The sequence below is a fragment of the Pithys albifrons genome, chromosome 16 (assembly GCF_047495875.1).
Source record: "Pithys albifrons albifrons isolate INPA30051 chromosome 16, PitAlb_v1, whole genome shotgun sequence".
NCBI classification, from domain to species: Eukaryota; Metazoa; Chordata; class Aves; order Passeriformes; family Thamnophilidae; genus Pithys; species Pithys albifrons.
Window position 1 is genome coordinate 9,883,845 of NC_092473.1, and position 16,968 is coordinate 9,900,812.

A 16,968-nucleotide genomic window follows, 5' to 3' on the forward strand; every position below is an offset into this window, starting at 1 on the left:
TCCATTTTAACTTTGCTGTATTTATATACTATATAAATTTTACATGCTATATATTTACAGTGGGGCAAGTGCTTTTTATCTTTAAAAAAACAAAGATCAAACTTTAGACATCTCTGAACAACACAGCTTGTATAAACCAGACAGATTATTCAGATGAACTGTATTTAATACAGGTTCCCCACTCATCTCCTGATGCAGGACCAGTGAATAATAAGTGCATCACAGTTTGATAGCATTTAATAATAAAAATAAAAATCACAGTATGAATTTGTCTGTAACTAGACACTTTAGAGAGACAAAACAGACAACTGAGACTTAAGACAAATGACAGTATATTAAGAAAATGTAATAAAAACATATGGAACAATATACAAATAGTCTTGAGAGATACATTCAGAACTGCATATTTGTGGTTTCACAATGTTGAAAACCAGAAGATTTTCTTCAGATCTTGAATATAACTCAAATGTGAATTAGTTTCTAGTGTCAGACCACAGAAAAAAAAAATGAAGCCTTTGCAAAACTTGTGAAGTTTTAAATAAGTCTTTAAATTAAATATACAGACTGTCAGTTGCAATTTTTATACTTCCTGGTCGCTCTTGCACCAGATGTCTTAACTTGGAGTAACATTACATGAATAACATAAAGTCAACCTGAGTCTGTAATTAAGCAGCATTTGAGATGGTCTATTCCAGGGCATTATCTCACCTCAGTGAGATATTTATGTGGTAATTTACAATGTTCAGCAGTTGTAAAAAGTTTTCACCCTTTTGGATTAGAAGTATATTTTAAAAAAGAAAGTCTCAAGTTAAAAACTAAAAAAAAGTTCTTATATGGTAAAATCTGTACAGAAATGTTAAGCACCACTTATGACTGGATTTTGTCTTGATGGTAATTGTTTGGATAATAAATTCTAAGTTTTGATGGTCAATATTGGTAATGTCAGGTTTGAAGGTAAGAAGTCGTTGGGTTTGATAATAGAAAGTCGTTGATTTGAAGGTAAAAGGTGGTTGGGTTTGACGGGAAGAAGTCGCTGTGTTGGGTGGTGGGTTCAGTCTGAGTACTGAAGGCTCTCGTCACTCAGCTCCACATCTGAAAGGCAAAAGGAGGGCAGATCAGGCCCTGTCACGACATGGAACATGAAGATGTGTCTCAGTGGCTTCATTTCTACAAGAGAAGGCTCAAACTGCCCCCAGCTCCCTGTGCTCCATGGCTCCAGGATCCACCTCCCTCCCAGCCTGACCCATTCCCACTCTGGGCTGGCTGCTGAGCTGTTCAGAGCAGGAGGACAGAGCCAGCTGCTCTGACAGCAAATGTGGGCTCAGGGAAATCAAATGTAGCAGCAGTTCTGCCTGGACAGCACAGTTGTTTTACTGACAACCTGTGGCCAGGCTGAGCCAATGTCCCCCCACAGATAGAGCTGGGGAGAACAATGCAGGGAACAGCTGCTGGAAAGCTGCTCCTTCCCCCAGCCCAGATGAGCTTTTCTTACATCCCAGCTTATCACTGTTCCATCCTTATTCATTTATTCAAAGTAACACCAGTCCTGGTGCAAAGGCACAACCTCTCAGTTCATTCTCAGAGGTTCCTTGCCTGTCCCTACCTCGTTTGAGGTTCAATACTCTCCAAAAACACACTGCCAGAGTGGGCCCTTTTCAAACTGTATCCCATCACTCAGAGAATCTGAGACCCATTTTAAAAAAATCAACTGACTTCCCATGAGATGATTTGATGAAACGCTAAAATTCTCATGACTTTGCTTTTCCCAGCTCTTGTGTCCCCTCGTGTTGTGAGCAAGGAACAAACCCCTCCACTCCCCAGCCCAGCAGCCTCAGTGCCCAGCAGGGAGATCCAAGGCACTGGTTTTCTCACATTTGTTTTCTCACTATACTTCTGACTGGTTTAGAAAAAAGCAAGTTTGCCACCTGCTGGCCAGAGAACTCACTAAAGCCAAACCAGGATTGAGCAGATGCATTTTATTCTGTTTCATTCCTGATTTATCAGCTACAACCAAGACACGTTTAGTGCAATAATGGTTAGTTTGACATCATTATAATTTAAAAAAGTCTACTTTTACAACCTTGTTATTTGAAAGACCTCAATTCAGTCCTTCTTAAATTTTCTTCTTAAATTTAAAGAATAAACAATCAGCTTTCCCTCCACACTGTATTTTCAGAATGAAACTTTTAGTTCTTAATGTCCTAAAAGACAATCATTCTTCCACAAATACATTTCCTCTTTGCCCTGAGCAAACGTTTCAGTGCAAGAATCTACTGACTATGGCAATTTACAGTAAAATTCTGGAAAATTAAAATCTCTTTCAGGATTAAACTTCTCTGAATAGCAAAATGCATTCAGCTCTAATGTAAGAAGAGGAATTCTGTTCTCTGTACCATAAGAACATTTTCAACACTGGACTGGTAATGAACAGGATTGTCACTGACCATCCACCCAATTCTTAAAACATGGGTAGGTATAAAATGCAGAAAATTTAACCATAAAACTTGATTTTGGACAGTGACCTCCACCTTCAGGGATTAATTCAAAGCAGATTGTTGGTGAATTGCTCTGGGTTTTATATCTGAGTAACTGGAACTCATTTATGTCAGATAACAGGCATTTAAAAAGGTTTTATTTCTATAACAAACACTTCTGTTCAGAAGAAATTTCATGGGAAATGTTGTCAAATTTGATTTTAGATGTTGAATTTGTTGCAGTGTGCAGTCTTCCTCACTGCATAATTCTAGAGCTAATTAACTTAAACTAATGAATTTATCTACTGAGAGCCCAAGTTAAGATTATGACAAGCAACAGCTGAGACTTCAGTGTAAATCCAGTCAGGCACTCAAGCCTGTATTTATTTTTTTTTGTGAGATGCAATAAACAGAATTTTTTAAATATTAAAAATTGGGAATGAGCTGTTTCATCAGCCCACTTGGATGTATTTTTAAGCCCATACTAAGAGAAAAAAACCCCAACTAAATGAAATAATAGCAGGAATTTAACAATCTCCAGGTGTTACACTGTGAAGTGTCCTCTGGAGGGTTGACAACTGTGCTTAGAAGGCAGAGCTACACCTGAACCAACAGCAGTGCAGTATTATCACCAATTCCTGTTACTCTGAATAAGCAACCAGCAGTTTCTGTGTTGTGAAATAGCTGAACAGTCTTATTTACATCACAGATTGGTCTGAGTTGGAAGGGACCCTAAAGATCATCCATTTCCAACCCCCCTGCCATGATATTGTTTGGAAGGCACAACACAAAGCAGGGATTTCCCCACACAGGCATTTACAGCCTGTTGAGAACCCACAGCAGCCCTGCCAAGCCTGGGACTCCCTTACCTCGGCCGTACTCCTGGCACGCCACGGAGCTGCACGTCCCTCTGGCACCTGCACCACGAGGCTTCTCTTCCTTGGAGGGTTGTTTACTGCCCTGGTTTCTGTATTGCTCACATAAATGGTCATCTGGAGGACGGGATTCTTCCTTCTTCTCCCATGTTTTCTTCTGGAAACGAGGATCTAAATATTCCAATAAGTCTTTCGATTTCCTGTCGTGCTTCTTTTTCTTCTTTTTCTTATGTTTGCGATTGTCATTGTCAAAGTGGAGCACAGAGCAATCCAAATCATAAAGTCTGAAGGAAACATGCAAGTTAAAAATAGAAAAACAGATGTGGCACTTGATGTACTTATGAAATGTTTTTTATTTTACCACAGGTGGTGACTTGCAGCACGTCTGCTCTTTTGTGGCAATTTCTGCACATCTAACTTACTTTAGATGCAGCAAACTCAAGCCCTCAGAATGAAGGGCAATAGCTCCTGGTTTGTACACAAATCATTTAACAGGGGCTAGTTGTGGAATACGGGGAATTAAAAAAAAAATTCCAATTGCAGCCTAATCAAAAACAGTGTGCAGATGTTACTCTGACTACAGTGTCCAGCTCTAGTGTTCTAACACATTCAGCAATATCTTTCCTATCTTCACTTGACCAACCTAATGACATGATCCCGTCACAGTATGACAGAAAAATAACTTAGGAACAATGGAAAAAAAGGCAGACATGAGATATACCCAGAAAATAATTAGGAAAAAAATTGCTGACTATGCTGGAATCCTTGCTTACTTGTAATCCTTCTCTCGATGTTTATCTTTGGACTTCTTTTTCTTCTTGACCTTCTTATACTTTTTGGTTCTTTGGTCATCTATCTTTCGGCAGTTCTTTTCTAGGTCACTTCCACTTTCTTCTTGGTGGGAATATTTTCTTTTGCCATTCCTTAGTTTTTCGTTTTCCCAGGAAGAGTCCTCCAGGTGTGGATGTGCTGGCAGGGGTGGGAGGGGGTGCCTGTCCCGGGAGTACCTGTCAGGATGCTGCTGAGGTACTGAACAGTGGTGGAGGTTTGCTCTGTGGCTGCTGAAGTGATGGGACTCCTCCTCTCGAGACAGGGAGTTGTGAGCCCACCTGCTTTTGCAGTGATAATCCTTGTGTGACCTGCTGTAGGCTTGGCTCAGTTTGTCATAGTCTTTATCACAGTGAGAGGACTTCCTCTCTCTGCCATCCCTTGTTCCATGCGAGGAATAATAATCATTGTAGTATCTGCATTTTTCCCACCTCCGAGGTTCATCCTGGTAGTATCTTTCTCTAATCCACACCCTCTCTCCTTTGGAATAGTAATACCTATTCCTGTCCTGTTCTGTCCTTTCCCTGCTCCGGGATCTGTACCGGGAGTGTTTCCCTGAGCTCCTGCCGTTGCCTGGGCTGCTCCTTTCGCTGTGGGAGGGTCTGTACTTGCTCTCACTGCAATAGTCCTGCTTGTGGCGACTTTGTTTTGTTTCCATGCTGCGGGAGCTCCTCCTCCTGTGGGAATGTTCATCTGTTCTGCTTCTGCTTTGCCTCTCCTTCTCCTCAGTGTCTGAGTTCTCTCTCTTCCTTCGGTAGTGCTCTTTGTCAGTTCTTTTAGAGTCATGTATTTTTTTCTTATTTTTTTTCATATGTTTGTCTTCTTCACATATTTCACCACTCAGTCCCTCATCTGCTCTAGAAAATTGACTTTCCAATACTTTATCCAGCTTCATAATAGAAGAGTCATTAACAGGTGGTACCTCTACATAGTTGTTAGAAATGTCCTTTGTATCTTGGCATTTATCTATAATATCTAGAGATGCAAGTTTTTTAGAACTACATTCAATGTCAGGCTTCACAGAGGAAGTTTGCCCTAATTTCTCTTTGCTCTCAGGAGACCCTTTGATGTACAAAGGAATTTCTTTTGAAATGAGTTCAGGTTCTTTTGATCTTCTTGGTTTGTCTTTGTCTCTGATGTCTTCAGACTCACGCTGCCCAAGGAACTCATCCTCAGTGTCCAAGGATTTTTTCCTGACCTTGTGCTGACCATTGATATTGAGATGTGCATTATCAGCTTTTGTTATAATACTTTCAGCAACTTCTTCTTTGGTAAAAATGGTTTCAGAATCTGGTTGAGTAAAAAGTTTCTCAACCTCACAGCTAAAGTTGGAAGGAACCTTCCTGGATTCTTCATAGGCAAATAGTGCTTCCATCACTACAGTTTCCATAAGACCATCATTCTCAGAAGATTTCTGAGGTCCAGATATGCTGCACAAAACAAAAACATATTTGTAACTTGGAAAAGTTCATCTAAAAGATGAAGGTTAAGAGTTAGGTAAAAAAAATTGGTGGCTAATGCAAAACTCTGAAAGACATTCCCTTTAGAAATCTATTCTTACACCTTCCTCAGCTCCCAGGGAAAGTGTTTTTCTTCTCTCAATTCTGCAAGTATTACCTTAAAACCCCACACCCAACACATCCATCTCCTTTCACTTGCAGCTCTGAATCACATCAACAGCCAAAACAACTGTATTTGCTCTCCCCTAACCAGAAAAAAATAAATACATGGATTTCCCACTCTCCCAAAAGGAAGAACACAAGGTGGGAATTTACATTCCCTCATCCTAGGATGAAAAAGAATGAAAGAGGTTAAGAAAAGGTATTTCAGATAATGGAAATAAAATAGAAAAACATTCTACAAAACTTTTCCAAGAGGCATCTGCCTGTGTTTAGGATCAGAATAATGTGTGCCCAGTGCTGATGTTTGCAATATTAGGTCTGCAGTGTGGAGTTCTCTGTACTGAATTAATTCTTTCTATTAAGTAGTATTAAGGTAAAATAATGATACATTAAACCCTATTTTAAACAGAGTGTACTCATTTTACCTTTTTTCCTCTGCCAAGCTGTTCAACTGGCTGTATGTGAGAGATTCTAAGATACCTTGAGGGTCAGGTGACAAAGCTTTAGGCACCTACAATTCAAACAAAGAAGTTAAGAAACAGGAAAATAGAAGTTCTCTTTAGCAGAAAATTACTGTTAGCAGAATTTCAACATTAGATGTTAAACAAGATCACGCTGAGTTACCTGTGCTATCCCATCTTCCACATCATCCCACTCCCCTCTCAATGTATTTTATGGAATTTGTGAAGCATTATCTCAGCTGAACTTCTCTTACATTAACACGTTCTCATATGACAGCTCAGCTCTGCACATTCAGTGGGATAATAGCACAAAGTGTTGGAATGAAATCTGTGCTGGGTGTTCTCTGGGTACCTCACATGAACCAGAAACATCATAACACTCATGAATCCTGAATCCATCACAGGTGAGGACGTCCAGATGAACAAACACCACTCACCGTTTCCAGCACTCCATTTGCTTTGGAGAAGAACATCTCGGAAGTTTTCACAGGTTGGACTTGGCAAGTGGAATCGTCAAGTTTCAGTCCATTTTCTTTATACTCATTATCTAAACTAATAGCACCATTTAGGGAATCCATTTTTGGCAGCTCATGCTGGGATCTCTCTTCAACATTCTGACAAGATGAATGGGAATTATGCAACGTACGGACCACCTTCCCAAGCAGAATTCCATTGGAAGATATCATGTTGCAATTCCTTTTAAACAAGCCCTTTGACTCCTCAGACTTCCCTGAAGATTCTGCACCGTAAGGGACCATGTTCTCAGAGCCCAGTTTGGGGTTTCCATTCACTGCCGGCTCAACAAAAATGTCATCAGGAACTTCCTGCTTGGAGACACTGGTGGGAACTGCTGTGGAGGAGAGGTTTGAGGTAGGCTCTGCTGCCAAGGAGTTTGTGATTGTGGAGGAGGGCACAGGCTTGCTCAGGTCCTCATTGTCCCCAGCAGCGCTCGGACACTCGAGCTGGGACACAGCTGGACGTGCAGGCAGCTTGTTGTGAATACTGATAGTGATCTTCTGGTTTTTTGAGGGGTCTGTCATTGAAGGCCTGGAAATGGCCCAGTTTTGAACACAGGCTGTTGGTGGAGCTGACGAAGGCCTTTTGACAGCCACACCAACTGCACTGGGATCCTCTTTTAAGGGTCCATTTCCATTCAAACGACTCGAACTCTGCATTTAAAGAGATTATGAAACAGGTATGTTCAAACACACAGCACTGAAATTTTAAAACATGAAGGTCTCCTACTACAGACTTCAACAAACTGCACCAACACCTAAGAAAACACCCCTTCTTTCCAATGTGAGTCCAACAAGTGTCTTTAATTCCTGCCTCTGATTAACTGGATATTGGAATCAAATCTAAATGGACTGGAGTTGGACCAAGGGTTGGACTTGATGACCTTGGAGGTCTTTTCCAACCCAATCGATTCTATGATTCTATGAAATTAACATAATTTTTGAAGCCCACCCAAACAATTTAACATTAACTGAAGCTATTCCAAAAAATATTTTCCTCATCAAACATGCCCTCACAAAACTTGAATAACTTTTTTGGTCATCAGGAACAAGATAATTTGTTTTCATGGTTTCAACTGAAGTGACACTGACAGTAGGAGTGAGGGGGAATATTTACTTTTAAAATTTAAATTATTTAAGCATTAATAAACTACTTAAAGTATCTCAAGAGCACAGCTCTCAGTGCTTCAGAAAGCTGAGCTGGAATGATGGATGCAGAGTTCAGGATTAGCCTGTTTGAACCACCCTGGCTGGAGCACGAGGGCTGTGAAGCGAAAATAAAACTGACGCTAAAACCCAACAAGAAAGAGCCCCCCAGTGTAATGTGGTGCCATTGCTGCCCCTGTGGTTACCTTGATCATGTGTGGGGGCAGCCTGGGCCCCATGAAGCTGGGCTGTTTGCTGCTGGCCCCGCGCTGGCCCAGGAAGGGGCGCGGGTACGACGGCGCCGGCAGGAAGAAGGCGCGTTCCCCCAGAGTCAGGTCGTAGCGCCTGGGGGGAAAGCAGAGCTCAGCACTGAGCTGCTCCTGCAGCCCATCCCGGGATTAAAACCCATCCTAGCAGTTCATTGAACAGCGTATATGACATGCAGGGGTGGTCCCGTGGTGTAAAGGAGAGCACTCCGGACTCTGAATCTGGTGTAAAGGAGAGCACTCCGGACTCTGAATCCCAAGGTCCTGAGTTCGAGTCTCAGTGGGGACCGTCCCCTGGCAGTTCAAGCCTCCCTGCCATCCCATCCCGTCAGATCTCGGATGCTCAGCAGGGTCAGCTCCGGTCAGTACCGGGTGCTGTGACAGTCCCAAGGACTTCACTGTCCAAGCTTGCTCGGCCGTGGCAAATGGACCTTAGGACTGAAACAGTGGGGCCAGTTCTGCTCATGCTGTGCCTCACCTAAAAAATCCACTGCACAGGCTGGAAGGGCACCCACATGGGGAGAGCCCTGCCCAGATCTTCATTCGCAAAGTCTGGCCATACTACTACTTTATATGACATGCAAGACACAGACGAAAGACTCAGCCAAGACTACAACCTGAAAATTTGAAAGTGTTCTTCCTACAGTGACTATCATTTTCAGAGCAGTAATTCAGCCTCACATCATCTGTGCCCATAATTTCTCCTCTTTTCTAAATGAGCCAGCTACAGAGAGCAGATACACAGCAGTACACACAAGTGTGGGAGTTTAAGGCCAAGCAGTGAAAGATATTTAATAAAATGACTTGGGGAATTTCCAGTTAGACAGAACTGGATTGTACAAATAGTAATGTTTTTTCCTAGGGTGAAAGGAAGGACTTGAAGAAAATTATCAGTAATTTGAGAGTAAAAATATTCTGAAGACATTTAGTGGTTGTTATTACCTGATATAAAATAGTACATAAGCTTGCTGATTGAGAACTGTTTTGATATCAGAAAGTTCTACTGAGGCATCATTCATTCGATACCAAAGTCCATTACCAGCCTGCAAATAAAGATAATATATCTTTACATTAATTGCTTGTGTTCCAAAGGACAACACAGATAGAAGCCTACAGAACAAAACATACCAAAACAAAGCAAACAGAGCACATAATGAAACCTCTTCCCCTAGAAACAGAGGTTAGCAGTAACATTTTAATTTCTTTGCCAGCACAGATATTCCCCTGCTAGAATTGGAGCTGAACCCACCTTTATGAAGCAGAGATAGTGCCCAGCATTACAGTTGAAGCCACTATGTACAAGAACTGCATATAAAGCATAGATGAGTGGTTCTCCAATGGATTGGGACATATATGCTCGAAGATCCAAATATTCAGGGTATTTTACATCCTAAACACAGACACAGAAGATTCAAAAATTAGCCTGAAATACTTCACAAAATAGCCTGAAAAAAACATTTCTAAAAACACAGACTAGGATGGTATGAGTATATTTTGAGTCACTTAAAAATATCTATTCTCATAATATTTAATAATTTAAAGTTGGAGAGAACTATTTTCCAGAGAATTAGCTCTTCAAGATATATTCTTATGGTCACAAAGGAACTTCACAGCTATTAAAAAATGAAGAAGTCATAGTTGTTATATCACCTTTTCTTACACTACAGTTACAGCCTGAAAACATTAACAACTTTCATAAATGAGTGTTGAACTTTGGGAAATGTCCCATTCAGGGAAGATAAAGTAGCTGTAAATGTACCTTGTTGATCTTTCCACCTGTAAAATTTGCAAATCTTTTCAGGGATATCGTGAGGACATTGGAAGAGCGATGTATCGTGTACCTCTTTGATGCTGGAACCATCTTTTTACACCTTAAAAACAAGCACAGACAATTTTTTAACAGTCTATTCTTTTCCCACCCAAAAGTCAAACAAGTTTTCATCTCTCACACATGGTCATGCTATTGGAATGGTATTTACTTGCATAACATGTTAGATCTTTTCATAAGTCCATAAACTGCATTTCAGCTTTGTTAAGAGAGAGAAGATAGCATGATAGAAGAGGAGAACTCTACAGGACAAAGAATTGAGGATTTAGAACATTATCTTTTGATAGCCAAAGAAATGCCTGAACATTTCTTATGCTGAAAAGCTAAGGCTGTAAAAAAGCCAAAACACTGGAAGACGACAGTCATTCTGCAGGAGTATTCTGTATATTCTGTATTAAGTTTTGAGGTACTGATGTTGCCTGCAAAGAACTGAAACCATTTGCAAAGTCCTTCAACACAAAACTGTTCATCCTGTTTGTTGCATTCAAAGGCAGCAGGTACAGAGTAAGTCCTGAAATGCACCCACGAACACAAAGACTGACACGTCACTTTACATTGTCAAGAAAAATACTGTTGAGAGTTAACAATCAGAATTAAATAGCCTCTTTTCAAACTCTGATGTCAAAATACAAGGCTGAGAATTTCAACCTCATGGAGAAAAGCCTATGAACAAAAGAGGCCCAGCCAGAATTAAAAAAAAAAGTGGTTTAACATTCTATGAAACTTGCAATTAGAGATGGCATTTTCAGGCAGTAATCTTTAGTAGAAAAAATCATGAAATCATGGTAGGAATAAAAGGAAAACATCAATTAGAAAAAATTGAGAAGTAATGTAATAGTTTAGCAGCAATGGAAATGATACTGTACTTACACCAAACCTTTTTTTTTAAACTCACAGAAAGACTGAAACTCCTGGCTTTATGCATGACTAAACTCCTCACACCCCACATAAGTGAAGTATCCTGCAATTCAGGTGTGAGCTGCTTATCACAGTTATCTTACTTATCCTCAGCCATAACCCACAAACTACGGGAATTCTTCATATATTACGTGTTGCTTGCTGGGATCCACAGAGCAAAATGAACCTGGGACTAAACTGGTGTAATGGCCCATTGGATGCTCTTTATTCAACATCTGCATTCATTAACTGAAGTTTTCCAACACCCAAAAGCAGGTGTTGCATTTTTCATTTAGAGGGATCAGACAGGAATGTTACAGAACTGACCCTGGTGGGCTTTGCTTTTCCGAGTTTATGTTTGAATAACAAACTTGTTTTGCCAAAATATCTTAAACAAATGTTTAAAGCTGTCACATCCATAGAAACATTTCCCATATTGATCAGCACATGGAACACCTGAACTGCTCAGCTTTCACTTAGCACAGGTCAGGCTTAGGGGGGCTCGTTTCAGACAAAAGCCACCCACAGGTGTCACAGGGCTGGTCAAGGAGCCCCCAGAGGTTGATTATCACAGAGTCTGTTCACATCCACCAAGGCCCAACCTCACTGGGTTTCACAGGGAACACCAGGACCTTCAGGAAGCTGCTGTTGCCTCCCACCCCAAATCCTTGCCCATAGCTCTGTGCTCCACCTCAGCACCACTGCTCAGACATCCCTTTTATCTCCTGGCCACATTTCAGTGTGCAACTCCACACTTAGGAGGGCTGACAAGCCCCAGTGCAGACAAGACTAGGAATAAAAGTCTAATGTGAGCTAATGGCCACAATTCTTACAATATATTTTCAAATATTCAAATGGAAACACAAAAATTACTCACTTAGAAACAAATGCGTTATTTTCCAAGCTTTGAGTGATTTCAGTGTATTAGTTGAATAAACAAAACTCAGTGAAACAGTGAGCAATTTCATTGTCTTATTGCTAAACAAGTCAAAAGATAACTTATCCTCTATGTCATGCACAGCATTAAACACATATCTTGTATTAAGGTGTAATTAATAATAATCTTACTTGCTACATTTATAGCTATTTTCACCATCCAGCTGTTCTGGTTTCACGAATTGTTCCAGAGCTCTGGTGACAGATGTAACTGCCTGCAGGAGTAAGAAAGTACAGCACTAAGTCACTAGAAATGCAAAATTTCAAACACTTACTAGGACTTTGCAAGACAACCTTGCTAGTTCCTACTTGAGTGACCTATTGTGAACCAGCAAACACTGTGAAGGAGGAGGCAGAAACAGCACAGTGAGCCTTTACCTCATTTAAACATGATTCTACTTCAAAATAAATGAATTTTGCAGTGCCACAGCCAGCCTCTGTGGTATGCTTTGGCATCAGTAACAAACACAATCAACCCATCAGTCTAACAATAGATGTATACTGAAGTAGAATAATTGAGAAGTATGATAGTATCATTGTTTGTATAGACGTAATAATTATTTTTCCAGCTTAAATCCAATACAAACATGGAGACCATTTACATGACTGCCACAGAACAACAAAGTCCAATCCCCTCCCAAGCTCTTTTGTTTCAAGAATATATGTTTTTAAGCAAAATGGCTATTTCTGAAAGCTCTACAAGTCTTTGCACATCCCGACCCACCCTCACAAACCGCTCACCTTTATGTCCAAGGTGACGTCGAGGAACGGCTCGTACGTATCTGACACAGCTTTGCAGTTCAAGCACTTCACTGCAATCAAAATACAAATGCTTAACAACGTGAGGGAGACTCACTGGGCAAATTTAAGTTATTCATGCACATTAGTTTAGTCAAACTACAAACTCCTTTACTACAGACAGACACAGATTGATTCAAAAGAGTAATTCTTTTCAAAGTACCTCGGGATCTTAGATATCCTCCAAATATTTGATAAATAAGCGTGGTGGCTTGAGAGGATCTGTCCAATCTGGAAATAAATTAAGAGTCAGACCTCGGAAGACTGAAGGCTGAGAGTTAACCCCTCAAACAATTTTTATGAAAACCTAGGACATGGATTTCTCATTTATGACAGTAAATAAAGGAGTAAGAGGGGCTAGGGAACATTTAAAAGTGAATTTGTTTATGCTTACTTGGTGCTTCCATTCAAGCAAGCTTTCTGTAAAGCATCAACAGTGAAGCATAAGAATTCATGTGCATCCTCTTGACTGCCAAAATGGAAATGTTTTCCTATTCCTAATAAATAAGAAGGTTATTATATATTTATCTCTTACAGAATGAAAGAAAACACACATTTCTAAAATATATCTTCTTTAAAAAAGCAAAATCATTTATATGCATCAAATAACTTTGAAAAATTAGAAAATACTAAAAAAAGAGCTGTATCAAAGACTTACTTTTAAGGCCATTGATAACAGATGTAGGTTTGATGGCATTATTAGAGCAACACAGGACCTGGTTGATGTGACTTTCCATTGTGCACATCATACAGAATCCTTCTACATGACCTGAGCAGGGAGAGAAGAAACATCCCAGTCTAGTCAAATACACATTGCTACAAAACCCCCACAAAATAACAGTCCTCAAGTTAAGGTTGCCAAATCCACTCTGCATGTTACATTCTCTTCTCCTCAAATGTCAATATCCCAACAGTTTTGTGGCATTTTATTATGCAGAACTGTATAGGATAAACCCCATAGAATCACAGACCAGGCTCCTCAAAATCCCACCCAAGCCAACCTTGAACACTCTCAGTGAAAGGTGTCCCTGCCCATAGCACAGGGTTGGAACTAAATGGTCTTTAAGGTTCCAACCCAACTATTCTGTGATTCCAGGATTCTGAACTGAAGTAATTTTTATGTTTGGGAAAAATAGACAATTAAATTTCTAGGAATAAATACTAAGATATCAGATTAGAAAGTACAGAGTAAAAAAACAGTTAGGGATATGAAAAGAAGCTCCCCCAGGCTTAAATAAATTCAAGTGGAAAAACGGACTTCAAAAAGAACACAAACTCAAGGGTTTAAAAATACGAATTTTATATAGAATAAAATCAGTCTAAATTTTATAGAGTGCCCCTACAGATTTCTATTCCAGTTCATAAGAGATTAGCATGTAGTGCTTTCTAGGGTTTGGGGTTTCTTTTAATGGGTCAACACTGAACATACAATGTATCACAGTATTAGTGCACTACAGTATTGAGGTTGTGCAGACTAAGAATCTTCAATGCAGACATCCTCAATTTTATCACCTTTCTACCAGCAGGAAACCCAAATGCCAAATGCTCATCAAATGCCTTATTTTACAATGTACTTCATTATTCATATGAAGGAAGAAATGATCTTTACTTTAAGTTTTACCACAGCACATTAAATTAACAAATTCACTTGATCTGCTATTCTGAGGCTCCAGTTAACAGTATCAGAGAATCATTCAGGCTGGAAAAGACCTATAAGATCATGTTCCAAACATGCTCCTACAGATAAAATAGGACAACTAAGAATTTCCTTCACACAATCACTGGTTTTCTCTCACCTTCAGAGCTGTCCAACAGATTTATAATGTCAGAAAGTACTCACATGACTTGGTGTGCTCAAGGGACAGCATGTAATTGGCAAGAGGAGGCGTGTAGGTCAAACACTGGAGGGTGGAGTTAAGGAAACACGTGTTGCCGAGGTTCTGCAGCCCAACTCCAACACTCTGGGTCTGCTGCCAATCCATACAGATCTTCTCAGGTGGAAACAGAATTCTTTGTGGCGGAGCAATCCCATCATTAACAACTGCAAAATTATATTTTAAAAGAGATGTACTGGTTTTGCTTTAAGGAGGGTATTTAAAAGGCAGAATTTTGCAGGAGCACCCTGAGGAACCAGCTCTACTCCAAAACAGAACACACGTGGCACAGGTCTAACACTGCAATGTACTGCCCAACACACTGGTTTGGACAACAGTTTATTCACCTGCTTTAATTCTTCTAATGCCAGATAAACTGCCACTCTTACTTTACTACCAGTCTTCTTTACATCTACAGTCTTTAATCTGTTTATCAATTAAATTGTTTTTTTCCTTATTGTAACAAACCACAAAGTTAATACTTGTACAGTAAAAACCAATACAAAAAAATAAGCAAGCAAGTAGCACAGAAAGTAACCCCACAGATATCAGATCTCTGTCTGAGCAGCATTATCATTCAAAGACTTGTGAATAATGGAAGCCATGAGCAGTCAGGGTAAAAGGTACTTTTCTCTGCATAACAGAAAAGACTTGGGTAAGTCTATGTATTATGAAAAGCTTCCCTTATGTGATTGTAAAGAGATTAAAGCTAATTTACAAATAGATAAAATTAAGTTCTGCAACACTTGTCCTTTCAATTGCCTCAGGGGATGCACAACATTGAAGTCCACCACAAAAGCTTTGGGTCACTGTAGTCCCATTTCATAACAGGGCAACAACTAAGAACTGCTTCTATTTTTGTTTTGTTCTGAAGAAAAAGAGGGGAGGACAGACAAGACACTTACTTAGATCTCTTTGGGCAAAAGGCTTCGATTTTTGAGATGATCTACAATAAATATGCCCTCCAGGGCCTTTGTCCACAGAGACTTTGTTTGGATCTTCTGTAGGTGGTACCCGGCCCAGACTTGCGGTGCGTGACGTCATTTTTTTAGTACGGGGTTTCATAGATGTGTCAGACCTTCTCGGTGAAGACTTTTTAGACTTTGAGGATTTTGGCTTGTTAACTATGGTCATTGTTCATATCTGCAACAAGGCAAAAGTTCTGTTGGACATAAGGAACATCAAGAGGCATTCCATAAAGAATAGACTAGGGGGAATCCTGTCACTGAGTCTCAAAGAGCTTGGAGAACTAAGCACCTGAGAATGACTTAAACAAAGAAACAAATGCCCAAAACTCAAAAAAAAATTAAAAATCCCACCATCACAAAATTAAAAACACTCCAAGTAGAATTGTCCAACAAAACTGTATCAATATTACTTATAATTTCAGCAGAGCTGGTGACTGATGGCATTTCTTACATTTCATGGGATTTTAAGCCATTATAGTTATGAAGACCTTTTACTCAAATGGAGCTGTGAGCAGTGGCAGGTTCAAATGTTGGCCTGTTGAGATCCCTGGAGCAGTTGTCTGGCCAACATCTTTTTGCTCCTGGGAACCACACAACTCTGAGACCCAGAGAATGGGATACAGCTCTGGGAAATCTTGGGAAAGGAGAGCAAGAAAACACTTGCAAATTTATTTCCACCTGGGCTTCTTCTGCCCTTCCAAGAAGTATCTGTTTGGATGGCAGCACTGCCTGTGGTATTTGCAACTATCACATTTACAATGCTTCCTACCAACAAAAAGGCTGAATTAAAAAGCATCGTTTTTCAGTTCTGCTTATGTAAAGTTGTATGTTTTGCCAGGGAAAAACAACAGAGAAATGTAAACTATAAAAGGAGAACGCTGAAAGCAAAAGGAAACAAAACAAATCCTCAGCCCTCAAGAAATGGTATTAAGTCCTATAAACACGTTCATTAGGTTTCAAGATGATACCTCTTTGACTGTGAGTAATCGTGTGTGCATAGTAAGCTGCTGAATAATTACATGACCAATTATTAATTTCTGTATGTAAATTTTGACTACTATCTTACTATAGCATGTAAGGCCTTTTTAAGTTTAAGGAAACTATAAACTTAACTGAGGGTTTAAAGCACAAGCTGCTTTGTTATACTAAAATATCTAAAAGAACAAAGCATAAAGCAGTTTCAGATTCATGGCACAATTTGATTGCTGATGATAAAACTTCAGGTAGATTAAACAAAGCACAGTAAATTGGAGAACTTCTAGTCCCACAAAAGACAAATTATGCACAAAGCCTTTAATTAGATTTTTTTCCCACTGTAAATTTTCAATTTAAAATCCACTCTATACACATTTTCCATTTGTGAGATGATAATAAAATGGAAAATTCACTCTCATTTTACTGAAAAATTAAGACATCCTTGACTATTTGGAAGACTAAGATGACAGTTCTTGGGCTCAGTGATTTTCAGGTGAGATTCAGA

General features: G+C 39.8%; 1 protein-coding gene across 1 annotated transcript in view; it reads right to left on the reverse strand.

Moving 5' to 3' along the window:
* The window catches only part of USP42 (ubiquitin specific peptidase 42), a 19,237-nt gene continuing 2,269 nt past the window's right edge, over positions 1-16,968 (reverse strand). The window contains exons 2-17 of the mRNA XM_071571569.1: positions 15,426-15,663; positions 14,487-14,687; positions 13,305-13,415; positions 13,041-13,143; positions 12,810-12,877; positions 12,590-12,660; positions 11,981-12,063; positions 9,947-10,058; positions 9,437-9,577; positions 9,130-9,230; positions 8,128-8,266; positions 6,698-7,429; positions 6,225-6,310; positions 4,123-5,607; positions 3,344-3,633; positions 1-1,092 (exon numbers count right to left, since the gene is read on the reverse strand). Coding sequence (XP_071427670.1) covers positions 1,052-1,092; positions 3,344-3,633; positions 4,123-5,607; positions 6,225-6,310; positions 6,698-7,429; positions 8,128-8,266; positions 9,130-9,230; positions 9,437-9,577; positions 9,947-10,058; positions 11,981-12,063; positions 12,590-12,660; positions 12,810-12,877; positions 13,041-13,143; positions 13,305-13,415; positions 14,487-14,687; positions 15,426-15,654 — 3,993 coding nt within the window. The 5' untranslated portion in view covers positions 15,655-15,663 and the 3' untranslated portion in view covers positions 1-1,051. The remainder of the gene's footprint in view (positions 1,093-3,343; positions 3,634-4,122; positions 5,608-6,224; positions 6,311-6,697; positions 7,430-8,127; positions 8,267-9,129; positions 9,231-9,436; positions 9,578-9,946; positions 10,059-11,980; positions 12,064-12,589; positions 12,661-12,809; positions 12,878-13,040; positions 13,144-13,304; positions 13,416-14,486; positions 14,688-15,425; positions 15,664-16,968) is intronic.